The sequence below is a fragment of the Pelecanus crispus genome, chromosome 8 (assembly GCF_030463565.1).
Source record: "Pelecanus crispus isolate bPelCri1 chromosome 8, bPelCri1.pri, whole genome shotgun sequence".
NCBI lineage: Eukaryota > Metazoa > Chordata > Aves > Pelecaniformes > Pelecanidae > Pelecanus > Pelecanus crispus.
In genome coordinates, this window is record NC_134650.1 from 9,298,438 (window position 1) to 9,324,238 (window position 25,801).

General features: G+C 41.6%; 1 protein-coding gene across 2 annotated transcripts in view; it reads left to right on the plus strand.

Annotated features, from left to right (window-relative positions):
* The first annotated feature begins 5,987 nt into the window (after positions 1 to 5,987).
* The window catches only part of ITK (IL2 inducible T cell kinase), a 33,603-nt gene continuing 13,789 nt past the window's right edge, over positions 5,988 to 25,801 (plus strand). For both annotated transcript variants that reach the window (XM_075714833.1, XM_075714832.1), the window contains exons 1-3: positions 5,988 to 6,175; positions 22,005 to 22,109; positions 25,109 to 25,190. In XM_075714833.1, the coding sequence (XP_075570948.1) occupies positions 6,005 to 6,175; positions 22,005 to 22,109; positions 25,109 to 25,190 (358 nt within the window). In that variant the 5' untranslated portion in view covers positions 5,988 to 6,004. The remainder of the gene's footprint in view (positions 6,176 to 22,004; positions 22,110 to 25,108; positions 25,191 to 25,801) is intronic.

A 25,801-nucleotide genomic window follows, 5' to 3' on the forward strand; every position in this document is an offset into this window, starting at 1 on the left:
CTATACAGCCTATTACCACAGGTATCTGAACAGATTCAAATCTCAGCACAAAGCCTGGATGGTTATTTAGCAATGAAACAGATGTCTCACTGCTCATTAATAAATTGTCATGGCTCAAAATGCAGGTGCATTTGATAGAATCAGCCAGCACTCTTTCCTGTGCTCATAGTCTTACTGTTGTTTCTGGAAGCAATCCCCCTACCTGATTATTAAGCCAGACAGTAATGCTGAGTCTTTACTCAGTCACACGTCTGTGGTGACTGCCTAGCCTAACTTGTAAATGAACATGCCTCAAAAAACAAGTCTGCATGGCATGAAGAAGTAATCCCTGTCCAGCCATCAGCAACCTGGGTAGCTGCAAACATGTCATATTGCCAGGATAAACTGCAGGATTTGCAGCACTGCAGTTTTGCCAGCAGTGTAAGTCACGCCTTTGTCAGGAAATAGTAATGGACAGGAACCATGACAGGCAGGCACTAATAAAAGGAGCTGGAACAAATTCCCAGTTTGGGTATGACCCGATGAAACTGGGTTTTCCTTTCTGCATTTTTGCCCTACAGAGAACAGCTGAGCAAATGATTATTTGTACCTTCATTACGGAAGAGCCTGTCCTAACCCTGTGCAAGTTCACCAGTATAAAACATGTTCTCTGTGTTACTGCCAATGTCAGTAAGCCTGGGAGTGATTCACTTCAGGCATTCAAATCATGGATAATTCACTATATCCTCCTAGCAGATGCTCAGAACAAGGCATCTACTTTCCCGGGACTCCTGAACAGTTCACAGGAGAATCTCACTCTGGTTCTACAAGAGCAACTCCCTTGGTCACTGGGAGCAGTGTGAGCAGATTCAAAGGTGCAGTTGTAAGACCTAGAGGAAAGCTGGATGCATCTGGCTCATAAAGACCGGGCTAATTCTTCCCTTTTTCTGCAGCTTTTGGTCTTGTTCTTTGGGTCCACTGGACACGTTTATTGGGGTGATAATGAACTGCCAAAGAAACAAGACAGCTGAGTAACCTAAATAGAGTTTCTCACACTCTAAAAAAGCTAAGTAGCAAAATGGGTTGAATTCTAGAAGCTTGGAAGTTGAATGATAATCATCATATTGAACAGCTGGTGAAAAGGAAGAGCTGGCACGCAGGCAGTAAACCTGGCCCAGATATTACACATGATAGAAGTATAGAGGTCGTTTTATAAGACTGAAGATACAGCTGCAGCCTTCCGGTCTGTTTTTTTACAAAAACAAAAAGTCTCTATATTTAACTTTTTAAATTTCTCTGCCGCCTTCAGGACATAAGCATTGGTATCAGAGCAGGATGTGCGGGTGGGGAGATTTCCACAGTTTGCAGTAATAAAAGTGTGAACTGCATAATCTGGGAAAATCCCCTAAGAAAAAATCCAATCCCTAAAATAACATTTTTCAGAGCAGAAATAGAGCAGTTTGCAGGAAGTGGCAAGGGAAGAACAAGGGTGATTAAAAGAAAAAAAAGGAGCCTATTGAGGCCACAGTTGATAAGAACAACTTTATCTGTAACTTCAGCTTGCCCAGCACAGAGGAGTATTTAGTGCACACAGCAGCTCAAACTTAATCTGAAACATTTAAAATATTTCAGATTTTCCTGCATAGGGATAGAAAAATGTCAAAGGATACATGGCAGCAGGCTTTATAAAAGCACTTAAGCAGAGAAGATGTAGGATACCTAAAAAATTCATCAGGCTTTGTTTCCTCATCTTAAGGGATAGACTTACAGTGGTTTTAAGATACGTAGGACAGTTATATTTAATTCCTTTCTATTAAGGATACAGAATTTCTGTACCATGCAATATATAATGGTACCAAAAGCCTTGAACAAAAGGAGTGTGCTCATATGTTCGGTGTATCACTGCACCGTCATACAAGGTCAGGTTCCAGAAATGAGATACCTGTGTTAGTGGGATATTCCAGCTCACCCAAGGAGCCCTTTCAGGAAGGCTATGTAGCTTGTGCGTAGAGCTCTACAGACTTGACCTCACATCTTCCAGTTATGCAGCCAACTTGGTCCTAGACAAGTGGTGTATTTCTACCTAACTATAGACATATATGTATCTCCTGCTCTACTGTAGAAGGGTCCTGAAGCCCTTACATGACTGAGGCCTTGTTTAAAAGGGTTATAACCTGTTAGTCACCCAGGTGGATTATGACATATGATTAATGTCTACAGTTCATGTCTTGAGAGCAACAAAGAATTTTATTTAATAATTGGGCAAGAAATCATGATCTTTGAAATGAAATAAAATTCAAATACACATAAGCAGGTTATTCTCCCATAAATGTATAATTAAATATAAATACAATTCTTAGATCGTATGTTTTTGTATATGTATGTCAACCTGGGTATATATTCAATATTCATTAGACTTAGAGAGCATTCATAATCTGTTTTTGGCATGCTGCACTCAAATATTTGTGTGTTTGCTACACATGGGGTTTGGGATTAAAGTGAAAAAAGTTTGGGATTAAAATGAAAAAGGAACATGAGAGGGTAGATCTGTGGCAAGAGTGGATACAAAAATACATCAGTCCCTACCTTCCTCCCCAGTTCAACAGTGAAGAGTTACCACTCGATAAAGATACTGCAAACCAGAAATAGGTAGCAGCTCTCACTGAAATCAGCTCCTGTGTTTATATCAGTGGCACCCAAATCTGGCTGTGTTGACTTGTTTCCTTCCTTATAGTAATTCTTGGTTTTTTCCCTAATATCTTAGCTTAGCATCATCAGTTTGAACTCACCATGGTAAACCATGGCTGTGCCCCCTCCCAGTTTCTTGTGCACCTGGCAGAGCATGGGAAGCTGAAAAACTCCTTGACTAGTGTAAGCACTACTTAGCGACAACTAAAACATCAGTGTGTTATCAGCATTATTCTCATACTAAATCCAAAACACAGCACTATGCCAGCTACTAGGAGGAAAATGAACTCTATCCCAGCCGAAACCAGGACATAAACTCAGAATGGCTGATCTTGCCTGCTAAATCCTGCTAGTTCTAACATAACTACCAGATTCTCTATCACTCCAGGCCAAACTCTGTGATTATTTTCTTACAACTATGTGTGTCTTTCTACATGTGTTGTATCAAATCTGTACCTTCTCTTCCACAGCAGCCCAGCCTGTCCAGTTCTCCCACGTGCAGAGCCAAATCTCATTTGCTCCTTGTTTCTCATGCCTTGACCCTCGCAGCATCTTCCCGTCAGAGCTCCTACGCCACTTCGTATCGTACCATGTTTACACCAGACAAAGTGCAGTTGCCAAACCCCCTATCTGAACATTTGATCAAATTGCTCCCCTCTTCATGTCCCTCTGCTAACTGATCTCTTATCTCATGAAGAAATCAAGCTGCCAGTCACTACATTCAAAGAGTTTCTTAGCTCTCCCCCAACTACTTACCACCCTCTTCTCCCCCCACATCCTCTCATCTCCAGCAGTATTGGTCCCCTCAGAGGTCTACGTGTTGGCATCTCATCTCTTTGCTGTCCTGTATGCCTTGTTTGTTCTGAAGAGCTGCAATGTCACACCCTTGCATTTCTATTTATATTCAATTTTCTGAAAAGATATATACATCTCAGCCAACTGACTGCAACCTGCCTTGGCCCAAGCTACAAAGACTTTTCAGAAAGTCATTAACACACTACAGTTAGTGCAAAGAAGAGACTAGAAAGAATAATGTAGTCCTAAACAAGTGTTCATCGCCAAAAATGCAATGATGTTACAAACTGTGGTTATAAATTCATCTGTATTGACACAAATCAAGCAAAATGCTACTAAGATCAGCAGCCTTTTGGGGGGGATTCGCTGTTGCTAGCAGAGTGAAGTCCATACAGTTTGTCAGGACACTCTACTGTCCATGTTTTGGTTTATTAATTACAAGGACCTCTAAGCGTAATTTAAACCAGAAAATTCTCAGGCATGAGGAAAGTTATGTGCAAACAAAAGCAGCCCTATATTTTAGAGGTGCAAGCACCTAAACAAGGTCTGGAAGTATCCGAATAGCTGCTGTTTGCACAGAGCACAATTTTAGAAAACTCACAGCAGACTCTGCATTTTTTATATATGTGCATTGCACGAGGCAAACTGTTTTGTGGAGGAATTGGGAAATTTGACCCAAGTATTGATCGTAGGCTACAAATAGATATAAAATCCCCTTTGGCAGCAGTGACGATTTTTCAGGAGATCACAGACTTGTGTCATCTTTCTTGTTCAACCACAAGAGTTCCTTGGAACTCAGTCACTCTGCCAAGAAATAAAACATAGGTTCACTAGACTTGTGCGTGATGAATGTTTCAATATATGCTGCATCTCATCTTCGGCAAGACCACCACATAGAGAGAGATAGATAGATAGATAGATACAGGGATCAACTGCACAACAGCTTCTGTTTGTCCTTGTTTCTGTTCCATGATACTGCATTGCCTTTAGCAAATTCTCTTACAGATCTGTATGTCAAGTGCTAGCTTTAAATTGCATTCTTATGGCATGTTCTCAATTAACATTGAACAAAATCGGTACAGAATGTTTCATGATCCCTAGAACATGCTGCCTAAACAATATAACATAAAACAGCAAGGAAGGGATATGCCACCTCTTTTTTTGGGAGGGATAACCAATACATTCTGTTGAGAAATATGGTTCCCAAGTCTGTCTACGAACTGCCCTATAAAATCCAAGTCTTCATTTAAACAGAGCTTGCAATTCTGATATTTGTTCAGTTATTTTTTTTCCCTCATGAACTGAATTTAAAATAATGAAGTATCTTCTTTGGAGCTTGAAAACAGCTCTAAAAATGTATCAGCAATAGGGACCTATCTCCTTATACCCTAATGTGACATTGAACTAAAGCCAAAAGTCAGCACTGGTAAATGATTTAGATTGAAATAATTTTCGGAAATAACTAATTAATGAAAATACTTATCTTGCAGTTTTCCCACATTCCACCAGAGTCCATCTCTCCAATCCTTAATGCCGTCAGCAATACACTTATACATCACTAATAAAAAATAAAATACTAAAAATGGAAGAGCAGAGAAAAATAAATTGCATTTTTTAAAAAAAATAATAGTGTTGTTGTACTGAGTGCATTAGGTACATACTAATTTTTTTGTATTTCTATATTAAGCCTGGTGCAGACTGCCCTGAATGGTGCCCTGAAGTCCTGAGGAAACCAGTTGTTCTTGGTTTGACGTTTGTGCTCGCTTCACTGCTGATTACACTGGTCTTAATTGCATCCGCAGAGGGCATGTTGTGCCTCCTAGAACATCCAGCCACAGACTCATTAGACTGCACCTGAAGCAATCAGTAATCAGTAAATAGTAACCAATGATAATTAATTAGGTATCAGTTATTGTAACCATTTGTTTTCAATTTAAATATCTAACAACTACAAATATTTATCATTCCTTATACAAGTATATCCTGGATATAATTTTCTTTGCTTACATAGTAAGAACTTTTATGTTACGTGGGAAACTTCCTCAAAATAGGTTGTATGAAATCTCTGAGACACACAGTCAACTATTAAATACTCTAAATGGGAAGGCACTATTCCTTCGAAAAAGAAATATGGATGCGTGACACTTCTAAAAGGACAGGAGAGACACTCATCCTATACATCCATGTTTAGTGTGTGCATTTATAACTGTATTTACTAAATGGGCGAGTAGGAGACAGATGCTTAATCATGCCACACCTCTTTATAATTAATCCTTAATCATTGACTCACATCTACTGAATGTCCCTCAAGTGTTATTTTTTCCACAACATTTACTTTAGCGTATGTTTCAACATGTGCTGTTCGTTTTATGACTTCAGAGAGGATGTGGTTATGGTTTGACAGAAAGGAAGCTTTGCTGTAGATGGGAAGATAAAGCTCAAAGCACCTACGCTGCCTTTTGAACACTTTTTTTTACATTAACTGTCTTCCTTCTTGTGTCTCTTTCTTGGACGGGCACTCAGAGTGTAGGGCAGACATCCCATGTCCTGGGAGAGGACCATTTTTGGCCCAGCCATGAATAACTGTGTGCTCCTGGAGGAACTGCTGATCAAAAAATCCCAGCAGAAGAGAAGGACTTCACCCTCCAACTTTAAAGTGCGCTTCTTTGTCTTAACCAAATCCAAGTTGGCTTACTATGAACATCGCCATGGGGTACGTCAGCCATTTTCTCTCTCATAATAGAGCAATGGAGGGAAGAATGAAATCTGTTAAAGGAAAAGGATGCTAATGGAGGGAAGGATGATCTTTATTAAATTTTATTAACATTTCTGGTCCTTACTACAGCATCATTCACTGAAAATTGCAGAATGGTCAAATGGGTCATTTAGAGCCTCTGGTCAGTGGGCATTTGGTGTGCATGGATGAATAAGACTACCTTGCAATTTTATAGAAAGGATCTAGTTTTGTTGTAGGATTTTAGCATGGGCTGCTATAACTGGTGCGTGTAGCAGTTGCGTGAGCCTGTGCCTGGCAGTTCACATGAGTACGGGAGTGACCTGGAGTGGCATATTGCAAAGATCACAAGTGTACCCTAATTACATCTGTGAAAAAAGTCATGACAGATCTTCACTCTCTCATTGTTTTCTTCAGGGCAGCAGACTGATGGCTGGTAGGAGACCAGTCTTGCATTTTAAAATTAATTCAGCTGCCATGTGTAACATATCTAGTCTTCGGAGTTAGCTACAGAAGGGACGTGATGATGAGATCCATGCTCAGACTAGGCATTGTTTCCCCAAGCTTGCATTTCCCTGATTTGCTAAATATGAAGAAATCAGAAGTCAGTCTGCACACTCCATTGTGCTAAGTGTTCTAGTGAAGTGAAAATTATTTCCTTCTTCTATTTAGCTGGATGTTTGCTGAGCCTCATTACAGTTGTAAATAATATAGCTTGTTTTCCAACAGTCACTGAACGTGCTGTTAATCCACTATGTTTAGGTACTGTTACTGTACGCAGAGCAGAACTGGGGATCGTGCTGCCTTGTTATCCAGCACTGGCAACTTCAGACCATCTGATCATGCTCTGTTGCAGAAAATTAAGTTAAAACTGAACGCAACAATAACAGCGAAGTATGATATGCCCTTATATTTTTATCACAACCTAGTTGAGGTTGGATAGCAGCTTTAAGGGTTAACAGTCATTTTTATTTGCAAGTTATTTCCCAAATATGCCCAACAAAATGTTTTTCTTGCTTTTATTTTATAGTCCGTCTTTTTCTTACCTCCATATTTAAACAGGATAATATTTACTGCTGCGTACTGTGTCTGTATGTGGCTTGACACTCTCTTTGTCTGCTATCCAAACTGTCAAATGCCATTATTTTAAGATTTTAAATTCCATTATAACTACTCCACTTAATTATTCTGGATTAAATTTTCAAAAGCATCTAAGTGATTCTGCTGTAGGTGTTTAGAGAAATCTTCACAAATAGTTTTCTTTGGTGCTTTCTGAATCTTGGAGGGCTTGAGGTGAATGCAGTATACACTTTGCCTAGGTACTTCTGTGGAATCGCAGTAGGTGTCTGTCAGCATCTTTAGCACTGAAATAGTTGGAAAATCTGACTCGGTGTCTTTCAGTGGGTCACATACGCTATGTGAGTGTCTCTGGAAATTTTCTCCCCTAGTCTTCCTAAAGGTCAATTAAGCAAGATGATGGTTTAGTATATTATCTACTTTATGCTATATATTATGTATTTTAAACATGCACATATTATATATGTGTAGACATGTACATGTAAACACACATGTAACTTTAGGCCCTTATACACATTTGAGGGACAGTGGGTATATCTTTAATTACAGGGTTGATTTTCCATGAAATGCTGATTTTTTTCTGACACAAACTGTCAAAACCAGCTTGTTACTTGAATAGAAGAACTTTGTATGAAATTGGGAGAAAATAGTTTGTCTTGTGAAGTACTCCCAGAACAGATCCTCAGCCTCTTTGCTAATCTTCCCCAAAATTAGACCATCCTGGTGAGACCTCAGCATGGTCGGGTCATTGCTGTTCCGGAGAGGAAAGCTTAGGGCAGCCCATGCAAGTACCATCTTGTTTTGTGCTGAGAACAGAGTGAACCCCAGCAGTTGAGTTCACAGCTAGTGAAGGGAAAATCACAACACCTGCCCGACACGCAGGCTATGCCCATCCCAGTGAGTGAACCAGGACTGGGGAGCGTGTGCAGGCATTGAAATCCGTCATCTATAGTGCTCATTCTCTAGTGCAGGCCCTGGCACAGGTTTGGCTCCACAGGGACTCTCTCAGATAATTTGTGGGACTGGCAGGCGTTAGCACAGGCTGTCACCACTGCCAGCAGGTAGTTTGCATGTTGTCCCCCGGCTCTGGAGGTTTAGGGCAAAGTGGTAAGGACATTGCTGTTCTCTGCCAGCTGGTTGCAGTGATGGGAAGTATCCCTAGGCATGCATACTGCACCATATAGATGGGGTCAGCCACTGTCTGGGCTTTTCAAGTATGTATTTTTCAAAGGAAATCTATGGATGTTTGCTATAAGAGTTTTCAAGCAGTTTCTTTTAAGAACCCCTTACCAACCTGTCCAGTGGCTTACTGTACTCAGACTTCCATACTGTACAGTACCCACCTCTCTGGTCCCCAGTCAGTCAGTAACAACAGCCTGTGCATAAAGTCAGGTAAAACAACTAGCGAACTGCTTAACAGTTTGAGAAGTCCAATTGATTTCAGTTGGGTGGCTTAAAGTAAAGCATATGCTTATGCGTTAAGCCCAGGCTTATATGTTTTGCCTGTGTTTAACAGAGTTTAGCACTCAGTCCTTTTCTCTGCATTTTGACGCTGTGGGTATAAAAAGATGTTTAAATGTTTATTGTAGCAGTCCAAAGCAAGGAAATAAACAGGTCAAAGGGATACAGGGGGTAATTCTGTAAATGATACCAAAAGCTGTCCAGACAACCAACATCATAAAGGCAAATTTTTGCAATAACTGTAACAGCATTTTTGTCATAATGGCCGTAGCTAGACAGAAAGCACTGTTCTCAGAGGCCAAGCACACAATCGCTGTTAATGTTAATGAAAGATATTTACATATCTCATTAGGAGAATGAGCCCCCAATAACTGACAACAATAAGAAGCTGTGTTTTCTGGAATTCATTATGCAGTGCACAATGCAGGGCTGTCTCAACATAAAGCAAAGCCCTGATAACAGGCACATATATTCAGCCCCCGTCTCTACTAAAATACATCAGAAGTGCCTTTATTATAACATGCAAATCAATTCCACAGGCAAAAATTCTTTGTTTCCAGGGTCTGATTTTATAGCTACTGTACATGTGAGTAAACGAGCACATGGGAGTAATCATTTTAACTATTTCAATGAGTTTGATCCTCACCAGAATAACTGATAATGAAGACACTATGTGATACTCTCTGGGTGCCAGTATGCTTGCAGTACTGCAGAAGCAGCGGACAAGTGAATCCCTTCGGAGAGGTGTCTAGAACAAAGTTTCAAATGTCCTTACTTAGCAAAAACACTTAAACTGGTGAGTTACCTATATCCCATTCGCCTAACAGCTTATGGTGTTTGGTAAATCCTTCACATTAGCAGACAGGAGAGTGAAGAGAGATAGTTTAGTATTTCAGACTCTAAGTAGAAGTTCTTGCATAGTCTTCGGCATGTCACATTCCTACTTGAAAGAGGACAGCCAGAAATGAGCATCTCTCCCTGTATTTCAAGCTGGCTGTAGTCTAAAAGTGGCACAGATCTCTGAGGCTGATGCCACACTTAGTGAATAGGCCACTGTCTTCTGGGCTGGTGCCATGCGAATGTGGCACCATTACCATGACACGATCTCTGCATCAGAGCTGCTCATCATGGGCTGGCTCAGACTTGCAGAGAGTGCTTGGGTCTGTCTGTAAGTCCTGGTTTTGGCTGGGATAGACTTAATTTTCTTCCTAGTAGCTGACATAGTGCTGTGTTTTGGATTTAGGATGAGAATAACGCTGATAACACACTGATGTTTTAGTTGTTGCTAAGTACTGCTTACACTAGTCAAGGAGTTTTTCAGCTTCCCATGCTCTGCCAGGTGCACAAGAAACTGGGAGGGGGCACAGCCAAGACAGTTGATCCAAACTGCCCAAAGGGCTATTCCATACCATACAATGCCATGCTCAGTATAGAAACTGGGGGAGTTGGCCGGGGGGCAGAGATCACTGCTCGGGGACTGGCTGGGTGTCGGTCGGCAGGTGGTGAGCGGTTCTATCACTTGGTTTTTTTCCTGGGTTTTCTTTGTCTCTTTTGTTGTTCTCCTTTTCATTACAATTTTTATTACCATTATTATTACTATTTTATTTCAGTTATTAAACTGTTCTTATCTCAACCCACAAGTTTTCTTACTTTTGCCCTTCTGATTCTCTCCCCCATCCCACCGCGGAGGGAGGGTGAGCGAGCGGCTGGGTTGTGCTCAGTTGCCGACAGGGGCTAAACCACAACACTGTATCAACTACGGAGAAGTGCTCCACATCCCTACACCACAATTTTCTTTCTTCAAAAATAGGCATTTTGCCCTGTACAGGCATTCTGAGAAGTACTGCAGGGCTGGGAAAGTTGCACCTAACACCTGGGAAGTTCAGGCACATAAATATTTTTAAATTTTATATCTTCATGCACTCATGGGCTATTACTAGTCCAGCTTTTAAAGGCAGCAATGAAAGGAGCACACAGAAAATGACGGAGTTCACTTTTCATTTACATCAGCGCTATTCTTCCTACACTGGTCAGATGCTCAGGAGGTCACATAGCATGAGTCAGTCTTGTCCTGGGCTCTTTCATTCAGATCTTTGATATTCAGATATAAAGATGGCACTTTACTGTGTCTTGAAATTTGCTTTCAGTCTCTTGTTCCAGGAGAACAAAGAAATAAACTTCATGAAAAGCCTTTTATCAGCATCCTAAAAATGCTTCAGCTGCTTCTGTTGCTTTATCTACACATTGGATTACTTGCAACAGTCCAGCTACCCACAGTAAGAAAAGCAGTGCTTTGTTCCTCAATTCAGCAGTCCATTTTACCTTGATTATTCTACACAGAATCTGACTTGTCCATCTTGCCCTGGGAAGACTTGTTTTTTTTCCCCAAGACTCCAATGTAAATAGACTAAGGCTTTTCTTCTGAAGATCTCTGGTTTGGTGTTCCTGTTAATTAGAATGACCGTTCATATAATTTCTCATTGCTTTATGTATTCTGAAGACCTTAACAGTCATGAAGCTATAATCCTCATCTAAAGTGAATTTAATTATGGTTTTAAAGGCCACTTCCAAATAAATACATATCTGACTAGATACGTCATTCTTCCTAACTTGTCATGTATTTATTAACAAGTTCTGTTTGCTTGCCAGAATTTGTAATACCATCTGTCTTCTGATGCATATCTCCAACTAATTTATTAATAATACACATATCACCCACAAAGAAGTCAGGTTTGGCATCTGTCTACATCACACCTGTTTCAATTAATTTTTATATAATAAAATCAAGACAACCTTAAATAAGCTGAAGACAAGGTACAAACCTGTGCCTAATGTTAAATGAATTCTTTAGTACACCTCTGTAAATTTAAAATGGATTTTTTAATAATCCGAATTGTATTACTGGAGTTGAGGGAGGATTAAGTTCATATTGTTGGCCACAATGAGCCTCAGTTCTATTGTGAAATCACAGAATCATGGTAATACTGGTTGGAGGGCACTTCTTAAATTCATTTTGTCGGACTTCGTGCATGGGGCCAGCATTAGATCAACACTCGGAGCAGGATTATCACCGTCACTAGAACAAGCCAGCTGTAGCATTGACTAGCCACTGCTTGAAAGCCAAGGACAGAGATTTCACATTTTTGGGCAACCTGTCCCAATGCATCTTATCAAATATTTTTCTGGATATTTACAAAGTTCCTGTGTATTGCAGTTCTTGTTCATGACTTCTGTGGCATGATTCAGGGTTGTGATACTGTCTAGACAAGTTTGCTTTATGCAAAATGCAGGTTGTTCTGTGTCTGGTGTCTGTTGCCTTTCTAAGTCTAGAAATGTGTGGTAGAGTCTGATAATAAAAATAGTTCTTTTTTGCTGGAATAACTCATTGTATCTTCCAGAATTTGATTATAATCATTTTCTTTTTGCACTTTCTCTGCATACTTGGTTCTGCCCTACTAGATCTTTGCCTAGGTATTTATTGACCTTTAATCTTTGAGGAATTTTTAAAAATTACTTCTGAGCAGTGTCTTCCCAGCAAAGGTCAGATACTTCCATTTTCTTTAAATGACAAAGCTCAGATCCTTCTTCTGTCTGAAAATATTGTGGATGTGGCAAAATCTTCAACCCATGTTTTCTTCTATATCTTTAAGGAAGGAATACCTCTTAATGTGAATATACTACAATAAATATAGGATTTCCTAATAGTCACCTTTTATTAGACTTTTCTACTGTGGCCATTTTTGCTTCCAGCGCCTGCCTTTGCTTTATATTGCAATCAACATTGTAACTGATATTGGTGCAACGCCTGCCTGTTACTTTATGCTCTTCCATCCTTTGCGACCAATTTTTTTTTGTCCTTAAAGCTTATACTTTTTTAATGAAAAATTGATGGCATTTGGTCAATTCAATTTAGCTTCCCTTCTTTCATCGAATCTTTCATTTACTGCAATCCATTCCTTCTCCCAGTCTTTGCTAGAGTCAAGAATAGCTTTGAAGAAACTAATATAGTATTCAGTAGTTGTCCCATATGCTTTTCTGTAACATAAAAGACTTATTTCCATCATATTAGAAAGCTCATTTGAAAGCCAGGAATCTTCCTTTTTTTTCTTCTGTTCCTTGATGGTGACATTGATTTTCTTGTCAAACTGCTTGCGCTGATAGTAGGTATGCACACATTGATAATCATCTCAGATGGGACCTGAGACAATGTGAACATTGGAAGTGGCTTTGTCTGACCGTAAAATAGGAGTTCAGTGAAAATACTGGGATATTGCAGATGCGTGAGGCCCTGTGATGGGCCAAAAGAAAAATGCTCTTATGGCCAAGTGTGCTTTTCCACCAGATCTCCTTGCTTGAACGTTAAATACACGCAGTCCATGAAAATATACACTGTATACCACAGAAACATTGAAGAAAGGTTATGGTTTCAATTTTCCCCTGCATGTCTTCTGTTTTCAGCTTATGTAATTCTGAAAATTGGACACCTTAGCAAGCCTGGAGGAGTGAAGTGAACAGGCCAACTCTTGGCTAAGTGTGCAATGTCTGAGGTCCAGGTCTTCAGTGTAGCTCTATTGACTTCTCAGGTCTTTTTAAAAAAAGTTAGATTTCTCTGTTTTTAAACTGTTTTGGTGGAAATGCAACACTGGATCTGGCCTGTAGGACTTTGTAAGGATAGTAGAAGTAATTCTGCTGTAGTGATGTTCCCCAGGTAAACTGACAATTTAACTGAGTAAATTGATAACAAACTGAGATTGTTTGCATGGAACAGGCTTTGCCTACAAACAGTATCGGGCTCAGTAAGCAAGAATTGGTACTGAACTTAGTCGTTGGGAGTGACATTGCATGGTGAGCAAGCTGACAGCTTGCAAACAGTGTGCGCAGACAGCAGGCAGCACAGGACAGCAGCAGCACCGTAACGTCTCGCAGGCAGATGAAATATTTACTTTCTGATGTAGGAACCAGCTGTGATTCAGAGTGTATTCCTATGTCCCATGCTCCAGGTGAGGGTGTGATTGAGGAGATCTTTGCAGGTCCCTGGAAACATGGCAAAAAGAAATTAGTGGCTGCAACTGCTCTAGTCAGGGATGGCAGTGCCTGAGGACTGCAGTGGAGTGCCCATGGATGAGTTACAGCTGTGAAGCAGACACAGCTCTCCAGCTGCCTCCCCAGACTCCTACGTGTGCTTCTCCATCTCTGCTGATTTTGTCGTTCAACACAGTTCAATGCACTCCGCATCCAGGGTATGCCCACCTCTAAAACACCTTCATGTTCTTTACATGTGAAAACAGCGGTAAACCAAAAATTTCTGGGTTTAGTTCAAGTAGGAGGACAAAATAGTCATGATGGACATGTGAACTGAGCAGCTAAATTTAGGGATTTAAATATCAAATATAACGGGGTATATTGGAGGTATTAAAGTATAACGCAATAGTCAGAGCTCTACTGAAAATCCCAGCATAATCAATTATCACCTCTTTCCGATTTTCCTTTGGAGCACTTAGTATTGGCAGGAAATGCAGAATTCTTTACAACTTTCTTTTAAAATTCAAATTGCCCAATTTAGGTTTCAAATTTCATTTTAAAATTGTTTGAATTGTTTTATTTCCCATAAAACCTCAAACTATCAGTGTTCCTAATAAGAGAGCGAGCTCCTAAAATACTGAATGATGCTAGGGTTCAGGCAAAATTTCTATCAATCCAGCAATCAACAGTTCTTAATATCCTAACTATTAATGATAAAAATAGTACATACTACAATGTATAGATAAGGGATATGATAAGGGATAGAAAATAACTGTATCAACACAGTGTTCAAGGAGGTTCAAGTTCATGCTCTAGTCTTTTGGTCAGTGGAAAAATACCGTAGCAGGAGAATTGCCATTAAAAATAAGTCCCTCCTGTTCCAGTGATCTCTCATAAGCTCCTGATTACTATTTTCTGTGTTGTTCTTAATTACCATCTCAGCACCAACACATGATTATGAGAGACCAATAGTCTAAGTAGCAAATAAACTAGAGACTCTGCAACACCATAGGCATAAGCAGAATTTGGGCAGCTCAGGAAATCAAGTCTTTTCCAACTTCATGCAGAAGTTCAGCAAGGCCTGAAAAAAGTCATACCTGAAAGGCAGCAGTATGTCACGAATTTAAAAAGATGATGTTCACCAAACCACATCAAGTTGAGCTCTCCGCCATTGGAAGGCGTTACACCTTGCACAACAGTTCTGTTTCATGTTGATATGAATCTGTCTGCAAAGAGACAGACAGGTCCGTTGGAGTGGTCTGTTCATTGACCCATTGGTTTCCTACCTGTGGTTAGACCTGTAATGGGGCCTCTTTCCTTGAAGCCATGTACTCATATCCTCCATAAAATGACATTTTAATAGCTCAATGGGAGCTTTAACACTGTATGGCTATGGTAAATTTAGAGTTATGTAGAGAGAAATCAGAGCAACCAATGGATATATGTTCCTATACTATTCCTAGAGCTTAATTTAAGCATGTGAGAGTATAAAAGTGTGATTGTAGATCACACCAGAGGTCTGTGAGCCAACTGGCCTGTCTCCAGGAGCGGTCAGTATCTGCCGTTTAGAGTGGAACTACAAAAATAGCCTCAAACATTTTCGTGGAAGGTGATGGGGAATATCCTGAAGGATCTGACTATAAAAACATAGACCTTATTTTGCCTTTTTGAGCTCAGAGGCAGCTGTGTGAGAGAAAGACCCTTCAAGTTTAAATATTCTTTTTTAAAATTATTTTGCAATCAGCCTGAATTATTCTGAAGACAGGCATTTTATGGTGGGATTTGTTGGGTTTTTTCCATTTTATGTCAGCCTGAGCTCATTGCTTTCAGGTGCTACTCGAGAACATGTGCTGAGCCAGGAGCAGCCCATGTCACTTCCCAACTGTGACCATGTCCCTTTGCTCTTCATAGCTAGGGGAATATTTAAAATTGGTTCCTGTGCTCTTAGTAGCAACATCGTAAAATTGTCACTTCGTTACTTAAGACATCCACCCCTGTGGGCTTTCAGCCACAGCTGTGGGCTCTGGGAACACAGGAGCCCTCTCTGTTTTTAACACTCTTAACCCTAATCAGCTGAGCGGGAAGGATTTCTGCTTTTTTTTTTCCTGTCCCGTTGCTGCCTGTGTATCAACAGTGCAGGTATTTCTGTTCTTAAAAGCAGTTGGGTCGCATAGGCATGGCTAATGATAACAACTTAGCCTGCACAGTCCTCCTGACAGGCCATAAAATACACGAAGGGGAAAAAAGTGTGAAGATCCCAGGTTGAATTTACAGCACTTAAGTTCAGTAAATCCACTTTTCTATATGGAAGTGCAGCCAAAGGACAGCAATTCAGATGGAAGACGAGCACTGTATTTCCAAGTTTTAAAAATGGAATTGATTTTAATGAAAACCTTCTATTATAAAGGCACACGTGAAGTTCTACCTGCATTCAAGCACTGTCGCAGGGCAGCTGCATTGCTTCTGCTCGCTGAAACTAGCCTATACCCTGCCTGAGCCCATTTTGACCTCTCCATCACGCCATGGTGCACAGGTACCACAGTTTAGAAACCAGTAGGATAAAGCTACAGGTGACAGTAGTATGATATGGTTAAGTTGTATTATTGTTATTACTGTGTGCATTTGCCATGTCACTAGTAAGAGTTGTGGATGGGGGCCTAGAGACCACTGACTGTGCAATTATAAGCCCTCTGCAGAGGTATGTTAGTCCTCTTAAGGCCAGTGCCTGCAGTAGATGTTGAAGGTGCTGCTCTCGCCAGCACAGCAGTCTCTCACTGGCACTCTAAAAATACTCAATGTGCACGCAAGCCTCTCTTCACACTTACATAAACTTTATTCTAGTGGCGTCCAGAAGTCAAAGCTTTAGCTTCACCACCCACCCCGGCCTGTTCCTGAGGCACTGTCTATAGCAATGAAAAAAAATAACCTGGTTTGGTTTCACCACCTCAAACCCACAGAGTAAGAAAACCCAAAATCAGCTTCTGCTTCTGTCCAGGCTGCACACTGAGCCCAGCCAGAGCAGAGGGACAGGGAGCAGGTGACAAGCAGGTCATGCCAAGGGCCAAGGCAAAGACCCCTCATCTACTTCACCAATTAAAAATGGTTCCTTCTAGCGAAGACAGTAAGTGAGAACAGGGAATGAAGTTTGGCTCAGATTCTTACAAAAAAACCCTGACACTACAGAGAAAGTCATTAAATGCTTTTATTGACGGAAATGTTTTTGCGGTTGAGCTTGCAGAGGACTGGAATTTCCTACTTCACTCCACTGGAGCTATAAATTAGCCTCACCCTACCCTCCTACCAAGGGAAAATGTCCAGCTGCAACTGGGCCTTCGCTGGGGGCAGTGGGCAAATGCGGGTTCTTGTACGGACCTCGTGGCAGGAGGAAAGGCTCATGTGTCCAAAGGGGGACACAGTGGTGCTACAGAGGGGACCATACTCCTTTCTGCTGTGAGGTGCCTGGCTGGGCTGGGAGGAGCAGCTAACACTGCAAAGGAAGGGATGCACAGGCAATGGGGTGAGGTACAGGGAGATGGAGAGGTGAATGCAAACACCCCGTGACGTGGGGCAAGGAAAGCCCAGCTGCAGCATGGAGAGCCCTTGGTAGTGACCACTGCCGAGGAGTTTGGGGCCGCATGAATCTTAATTGCCTGATTTTCCCCTCACCAGAACAAAAGAAACAAGATACAAGTTCTTATACAACTTTTGAGCCAACCTGGCTTTATGAAACATGGCATGCTGCCTTTCTACCTGCCAGCAAATGCTGCCTGCTCTCTCTTCCTGTGCTCCTTGAGATAAGGTTCTGCCCACCCCTGCCTTACCTCTCCCCAGCATTTGGTCTCCCTCCCTTCCTTCTGCTTCCAGAACTGGTGGCTACTTCTTTTTGCCAGGGCCCTTTGGTAAATACAGTGGGGTGCAGCAAAACCTTTAAGCATCCACCAAGGGACCTTCAGCCTAAATGCTTGGTGCAGTGCATTTGATGAATGGGCTTCACAAATAGCAACAGTAAAGTGTTAGCCAGAAAGTAGCAAATTCCTCAGACTGCACAGCCCCATATCTTACAAGATCTTAGACATTCATGAAACCTGAGGGTACAGAGCCGTGGTCAGGAAGTGTGCTCATGGTGCAGATCTGTGTCCCATGCAGTAGCCACTGACGGCTCGCTGAACCTTGAACCTCCTGCCACGGGCTCCACATCACTGCTCCCTCCCCAGCCCTGGACCATGAGCTAGTGAAAAGAGAATCATGAAAGCTGCTGTGGTGTGGGTGAGTAGCAGTGTTGGTGGTTGTGTAGTCTTAGCACATGATAAATGCCAGGTGGCTCATTCCCCAAGCAAGCATGGTGAGATGCCTTCTTGTGTTGCAGGGCAGGACTATGTCAATTTTACCATAGTCAATTGCCCTAGTATCTAAGGCAAATAAAGACCATTGTGCTCATCTAGTTTATGCAGTAGACACAAAATAAAGGACTAATCGGTGAAAGAGCTGCTGGAGCTGTGTGGCAAGAGGAGGTGAAATACCAAAGACGAAAATCATAATGTGTTGGGCTTGTGGTGCACCTGGCTCTGTTCAGAGCTGTTAGCTCTCCTTCCTGAAATTGCCGTATTACAAATAACGGACCAAAAGAAATAAAACAGGACAGACTGATCTGCAGCACACTGTGCTTCTCCTCATGGGATAGCAGCATGCCTTGGTTATCTTTCCACACACATTACACAGTAAGACCACTGATGATTTTTCTGACCAACCAGCTAAAACATCTACTTAATTATACTCTGGGCAGACTGAAAACAATGAATGGAGATCTGTCAGCATGTTTTGTCTAGCCCTTTTAGGAACAAGTCTCTGAGGTTTTTGGAGACCATTTTTAAGAGGCTTTTCCTCTCCACTCCCTTCCAAATGGCCCAGTTGCTTTTGTTGGATTAAAGTGCACTCAGACATCACAAAAGCAGGGATATGTTTAGCTTCCAGCCCAGTTTCTGGGTAATGCCTGGTTTGTGAGCAGTAATTCCAGTTGTCCATGCTGCTACAGGACTGTAATTGCTTTCTATCAGCAAAGTCCCATCTGCTGAGGATCTGCTGGGCAGTGCACTGGCTGTGAGACGCACCCTGACATTGCACTGCAATGTGAGGTTATGGGGAGTGTCAGTTGCTGAAATTACATGATTAAAAGGAGCACAGTAGGCAATGATAGCTGCAGAATGACTGCACAAAGCTCCTTGAGAAGGCTGGACCCTGTCTTTCACCAGAGTCTGGAAAGGTATCACCAAAAACCAGTCTGCAGTGACAAAGCAGAGCACGTGACTGGCACAGCATCGCTTCCTAAAGCCTCAGAGGAGGATTGCATGTGGTTAAGCCCTGGGATTTCAAAGGAATAAGATGAAGGAGGGTTCAATGCTAGCAAAATTGGAGGTTTTTATACAAAATAAGTGGCTTTGTGTCTCATGGAAGGGGTAGAAGTCCCAGGGGCAGAACAAATGATAGAAGAGGTTGTGGAGACAGAGGAAGCCAAGTCTGGAGGAAAGAAGTGAATAGACAAGAATGAAAGAAAATATGTGGTGAAAATGCAGTGCAGTAAAGCCTTCTAATCCTTGGCGATATTCTTGATAGTTAATTGGTATTTACATTTAGGGGTGCTTTACGGCCTTGTGTTTATCGATATAAAAAAATCCCACTCCACCCCATGGAGCTATGTAGGCAGATGCTGTCTACAGGGGATGGTGCTGGCAGTAAATCCAGAGGGGCTGGTTGAACTGCAAGCAAATACAAATACAAAAACCAAATACACCAGCAAAGTTCTGTAAGAGCAATGTGAGACCACACTGTAATAATTTCCCTCTCTTTCCTCAAGTCCAAGTACACAAAGGCAAAGTACCCAGCCAGCTGTGCAAGAATAAATTTTGAGGAGCCTTGGGGCCTCTCTGTTTGACAGTGCACCGTGGCAAACCTCACCCTGTCCCCAGTGGCATCAGCTGCTTCCCTGTTTTAGGCTAAATTTACTGATGGAAGGTAGCAACAGAGCAGCAGCGAGGGTCAGCATGGGGGTGCCATGCAGAGGGGCAGGCACCCTGCCCTGGTGTTGGCCGCTGTCAGCGGGCCAGAGCTGCAGGGTCATGGGGATGTGGGGAGCAAGGGGCAAAAGGGAGCTGGAGGGTGAAGGACACAAAGCGTTGGGCTGGGGGTCTGAGGGAGGGTGAGGAAGTTGCCGAAGTCTTGCTGTGCCTCTGAATAATAACCTGTGACAGGTACAATGCAGTTGCTGAAGTTCATGCTCTCTGCCACTGACAGTCACCTGTGTTTGAAAAACAGAAGCTTTTGCAGTGTTTTTGGCGTTCTTAAATCTCACCGATTTCCGTCACGTTGTAACAAAGCTGAGCTGGGAGACAGATGGTGTTTAATCCCTGCTGAAAACGAATCATAACAGGAAACCAGTTTGCCTCTGAAGAGTGAACACATTTGTAGTGAATCCTTCAGAAGCGTGCACCAGATACCAGGCCTTAGCTCAGCTCCCACCTGCCACGTGCTGGCATCTGCCTCACCCCTCTCTTGCAAAAGCTGAGTGCCACTCACTGAGGAGCTACAGGGTGAGGATTCAGTAGGAAATAGGGAGCGCCAAGGTAGTTGGGACACTTGGATGTCTGTTCTTTTCTTACCCTTTCCTAACTGCCCATACCGTTATCTAGGTATCTGGTATATGATACCAGTAAGTTCACCCTCAGTAAGTTCGCAGATGACACCAGACTGGGTGGGAGTGTTGATCTGCTGGAGGGTAGGATGGCCCTGCAGAGGGACCTGGACAGGCTGGACTGATGGGCCGAGGCCAATTGTATGAGGTTCAACAAGGCCAAGTGCCGGGTCCTGCACTTCGGGCACAACAACCCCATGCAGCGCTACAGGCTTGGGGAAGAGTGGCTGGAAAGCTGCCTGGACAAAAAGGACCTGGGGGTGCTGGTTGAGAGCCAGCTGAACATGAGCCAGCAGTGTGCCCAGGTGGCCAAGAAGGCCAACAGCATCCTGGCTGGTGTCAGGAATAGTGTGGCCAGCAGGAGCAGGGAGGTGATTGTCCCACTGTACTCGGCGCTGGTGAGGCTGCATCTGGAATACTGTGTCCAGTTTTGGGCCCCTCAATACAAGAAGGACATTGAGTGTCTCCAGAGAAGGGCAACGAAGCTGGTGAAGGGTCTGGAGCACAGGTCTTATGAGGAGCAGCTGAGGGAACTGGGGTTGTTCAGCCTGGAGAAGAGGAGGCTGAGGGGAGACCTTATCGCTCTCTACAACTACCTGAAAGGAGGTTGTAGTGAGGTGGGTGTTGGTCTCTTCTCCCAAGTAGTTAGTGATAGGACGAGAGGAAATGGGCTTAAGCTGCACCAGGGGAGGTTTAGGTTGGAAATTAGGAAAAATTTCTTCACGGAGATGGTAGTCAAGCATTGGAACAGGCTGCCCAGAGAGGTGGTGGAGTCACCATCCCTGGAAGCGTTCAAAAATGGGTAGACATGGCACTTTGGGACATGGTTTAGTCTAGTCTACCCTTAATTGGTTTAGTGTGGACTTGGTAATGTGAGGTTAATGGTTGGACTGGATGATCTTAAAGGTCTTTTCTAACCTAAACGATTCTATGATTCTATGATTCTATGGTGAATAATAACACAGCAGAGGCTGCCAGAAAAATAGTTTTGTCGGCAAGTTTTTGAGGATATTATTTATTTCAAAATTTCCTGTTATTTTTTTCTTATCTAAAAACCCAGACAGAACGAAAACAGAGAAGTGTTGTTTCTTGGAAAATAGATGTAGTAAAAATGTTAGATAAAATGCTTAGTTTTGAAACTCTCAGTCTGCAAATTTTTTTTTTAAATTGAATATTTATTGTTTTACAGCTTTTCAGTATGAAACAGGAATGTCAGTAAACTGAACATTTCATGAAAATAGTTCTTTTTGGTTAAAAAGTCATCTCATTTTGTTGGAAGAAAAAATAAAACCTGAATTTCAACCAAAGGTTTTGACTGGTTCTCTAAGAATCCACGTGTTGAGTTGAAATATATGTATGTGCATATATGTATGTGTATGTGCAATCCATATAGAAGTGCCATATATAAGAATGATTCTTTATACTTTTAAATGTCTTACATAATCAGTTAATTTGTTTCTGCTCCATTAAAATTAAATCTCCTGTGGACATGACAGTCTTGTCTAATTAGTCACTTAATCCACAATCATTAGCATTAACCAAGTGGTCTTTTCTGTCTTTTAGAAAAAAAGGACTTTGAAGGGTTCTGTGGAACTTTCCAGGATTAAATGTGTGGAAATTGTGAAAAGTGACATCATCATTCCCTGTCAGTATAAATATCCTTTCCAGGTGAGTCTGTCCATTGACCATACTGATAGAGATATCACTTCATTTTGTATTTCAATAAAATTCTCCCTCACAGTGCAGTCATTAATTAACCCCATACCGGGGTGAATAACAACAGAGGAAGAAAAAGTGGATCGAGGTTTGAAATGAACTGAGGAATGAATGAACTGGACCAAGTGTTATTACAAGATCCATAAACTCTTACACTCATTGGTTTTAAATTGGAAAGGATCATTAGATCTTCTAATCCTATCCCATGTTTAACACAATATTCAGCTATCCCACTAACTCATGTTCAGATAAAGCCCATCTTTCACACGGGGAATCCACCCAGGGTTTTGGCCAATTTACCTGTGTGGTGCTGAAACCAAATCCATTCAATGGCCTTTACATCAGAAACTGGTGAGTGTGATGTGTTAGGGAGACTATGCCAGACAAGAACAGAGAGGGCTTTTGGTGATGAGATGGCTTAACAACCAAGAGGTGGACAGTGCTAGCTCTAGGATGAGGAACACATTGTCTAGGGTTAACTATTAATACATATGGGATATATTTACATTGCCATGTAAACATAAATGGCACAGAATATTTGCTCAGTTATTGCCACACAAATTCCCAGTTTATTATGTTATTCCCTGTGCTGCCATTTATCAGAATTTTATCATATTGGTGACAGCGTTTTTCTTAATAATTAAGGTGTATGGATTTCAGCGAATACAGGGCCATCTCTCTTCACAGATGGCTTTAAAAGAGTGAATTATCTGGACTCAGATTTGTAGATAAACACTCATGATTGTGACCCACATACATAATAGATGTTAAAAAAGATACAAAACTTTATAAAAAGAAAAAAGACAACCATAAAGCAAGATTTCTTTCTTTCTTTCTTTCTTTTTTTTTTTTTTTTCCATTCTTATTATCTCAAAACCAGCATCAGTTTGGAGGCTTGGCTTGGTTATGTCATCCTGACAAATCATGAAGTAGCTTGTAGAGTTTTCTCTAAATCTTCATTTGAACAGTAAAAGTGCATATCCACCATGCTCTAGTCTGAGCCCTGGAAAATGTTACCTTGCAGAGATATGAGAAGGGAAAGGAAATAATTTCCCAAACTAGGCTGGGTCAGGAAACCCTCCCTTCCAGCTTGGGGTGGTCCCCAGCCAGGATCATAAAAATTGTCCTGGAATATTATGAAATGTTGCTAAGTTGGTGCATAATGAGCACTCAAGAAACTAGATGATCAGAACGTTACAGCCTTGTTTATGGGCGTTTGGGAGCAGCAAAAGATGCTGTTTTATGCTGCAAATAGCTGTCGATGAGCAGCCTGACAAGAAAGCTCTTAACTGGGGCTGGGTAGGAGCTGCCTGGCTCAGGGAAGGCTTGATGGGGGAACCTCAACTGCTCTTAACTTGAGTGAATGTAGACTAAAGAAGGAAGAAATGCTCAAATCTGTTTGCTTTTGGTCTGAATTTTCAAATCTGTATCTCCGCATTTCCAATGCTTGTAGGAACAGCAAAATAAAGGGAAAGCAGTGGCCAGTACTGGTGGAATGGTAATGGTGGACCCGTCATGATGGACAGTGCTCCACTGAGGTCATGGTAATTGCTCCTGCTTGTAGCACGTCTGAATTTTGTCCCACAGTCAACTTTGTGGTACTTTGTAAAATGATATTGCCTGGGGTTTTTTAAAATATCTTGGCTGCACCCAGCTGTAAATGTCCTGTGGAACCACCAGTGGCTTTTTGGTTTTGTGTGGCTCATCTGGCAAGTGAGCCCCTTGCCGAGAGGCATGAAATGAGTGATTTTGTGCAGTTGTGCGTGCTCATGGCTACGTCTTTTGGAGATCTGCTTACTGCGTATTTCAAAATCTGCCTTAGATTGTCAAAACATTATACAGACATAACAATAATATCAACAGGCATGGCTTTAAATGAGTGGGAAGTATTCCTCCCCTATTTCTATTTCTTGTAAAAAGAGGTTATAGTTTATCTCTCCATAGCATGCAAAGCAACTGAGACACACGGCTGTCTGTGTGTGCCTGCAAGGGCTTCACGCCAAGAGATAGCAAATGTGTCCTGTTCTTTAAACAATAATCAACATTGCCTCATCTACACCCATGGAGAAGCTTTAAAAACCAGCTGCTCTCTTGTAGAAACCTCTGTTTAAAGACAGTGGTCAAAGTTTTTCAAAGCATCTGTACATCAGAGAGACCAGGTCCCATTTCAAATTAAATTGATGAGATAAATATTGGAAGAGAAATATAAATTATGTGTTACATCAAATTTTAGGCCCAAATGTAGTCATCCAATTCAGTTTCTGAGTCATGCTGGTTCTTGTGATGATTTTACTCCCTGGTCTGAAACTTCACAAATGTTCTGTGTTTCTCTTCCTTCATTTGTTCGTCATTAAGGCCAAGCTGATGAAAACAGCATCTTGATTGCTCATTGTTCATCTCCAGCTTCTTATTTCCCCTCTATGATTCCAGTGAAAGCTATTAAGAACTTTGAAGAATAATAGTAATCCAAATAATCTCCAGGGAGCTGCTTGAGATTCATACTGGCACAAGAAAAGTTAAATTTGGCTCTTAGATCTTAAGTGAAGGTATCTTACAAGAAACTGCTAAGAAACAGATGCCGTTTCCCCAGAGATGCTTTAGAAGAATAAACTGCAGTCAGTGAGTAGTGGGCTGAATCCTCTGCAGATTGAAATTGCTACGTCTCCATTGATTTCATGGGCATTTCTTAACAGCTTAAAATTGATCTAAAACATTGCTTGTCTAGAATTCTTTCTTGATCAGGGCTTCTACTCCATCTTAAATTATCAAAAGTGAATGAGGTTAAGGGATGCTTCTGAACAGGCCCTGTTACTCTACTTCCCCACATCATCATTTTGTGTGTAATTTGTTGGTATGGGGGCTGCTATCTGTTTCCTTCAGTGATTCCTTCATGCCCAGCATACCTGGGATTGTCACTAATGGCTGGCTCCCTGCTTTACTCCCCTCTCCAGATTGTCCATGATAACCACATACTCTACGTGTTTGCACCCAATCGTGAGAGCCGGCAGAGATGGGTCTTTACGCTGAAGGAAGGTAATAAAACCCCTGTGCCCACCTAATTGTTGAAGTTACTTATCCCAGACAGTTTTCTCACAAGCTATAATGCAGAGAAAATGTGCAAGAGGAGTTGATGTCTTATAACGACTACTGAATATAAGCATGCAACGTGGTAATGGGGAATGAGGTTATAAAATCGAATTGCTTGTAAATTTGGTGGGTGTGTTTTCAGCAGCAGTGGAAAATTTGGACATGGAATGCTTTACTTGCCTCTTTATAGGATAAACTTAATATGTTACTGTAATTTGAGGTTTCTTATTCAGGAAGAGATGAGGATTTTTATATGGCTAATTTTTTTTTAGAAATTAATCTTTTCTACGTAGAAGATTTTTCAGCTCTTATTAATAGATTTTTGTTTAGATGACAACCTTCTTAGAGAATCATGATTATTAAGAAACATTTTTGCAGGTAGCTTTCATTTCCTGTTCACCTCCTGAATTGTGCTGTGGTTCGCTGCAATGATTCTGAAGGCACAGTAACTAACCACTGCAGGCAGAAACGAAGTGTAATACTTCACATAAGGAAGGTGTTACTTAGTTGCATGAAAATTGCACCACACTTCCGTCATAGCTTTTTCCTGCTTTATA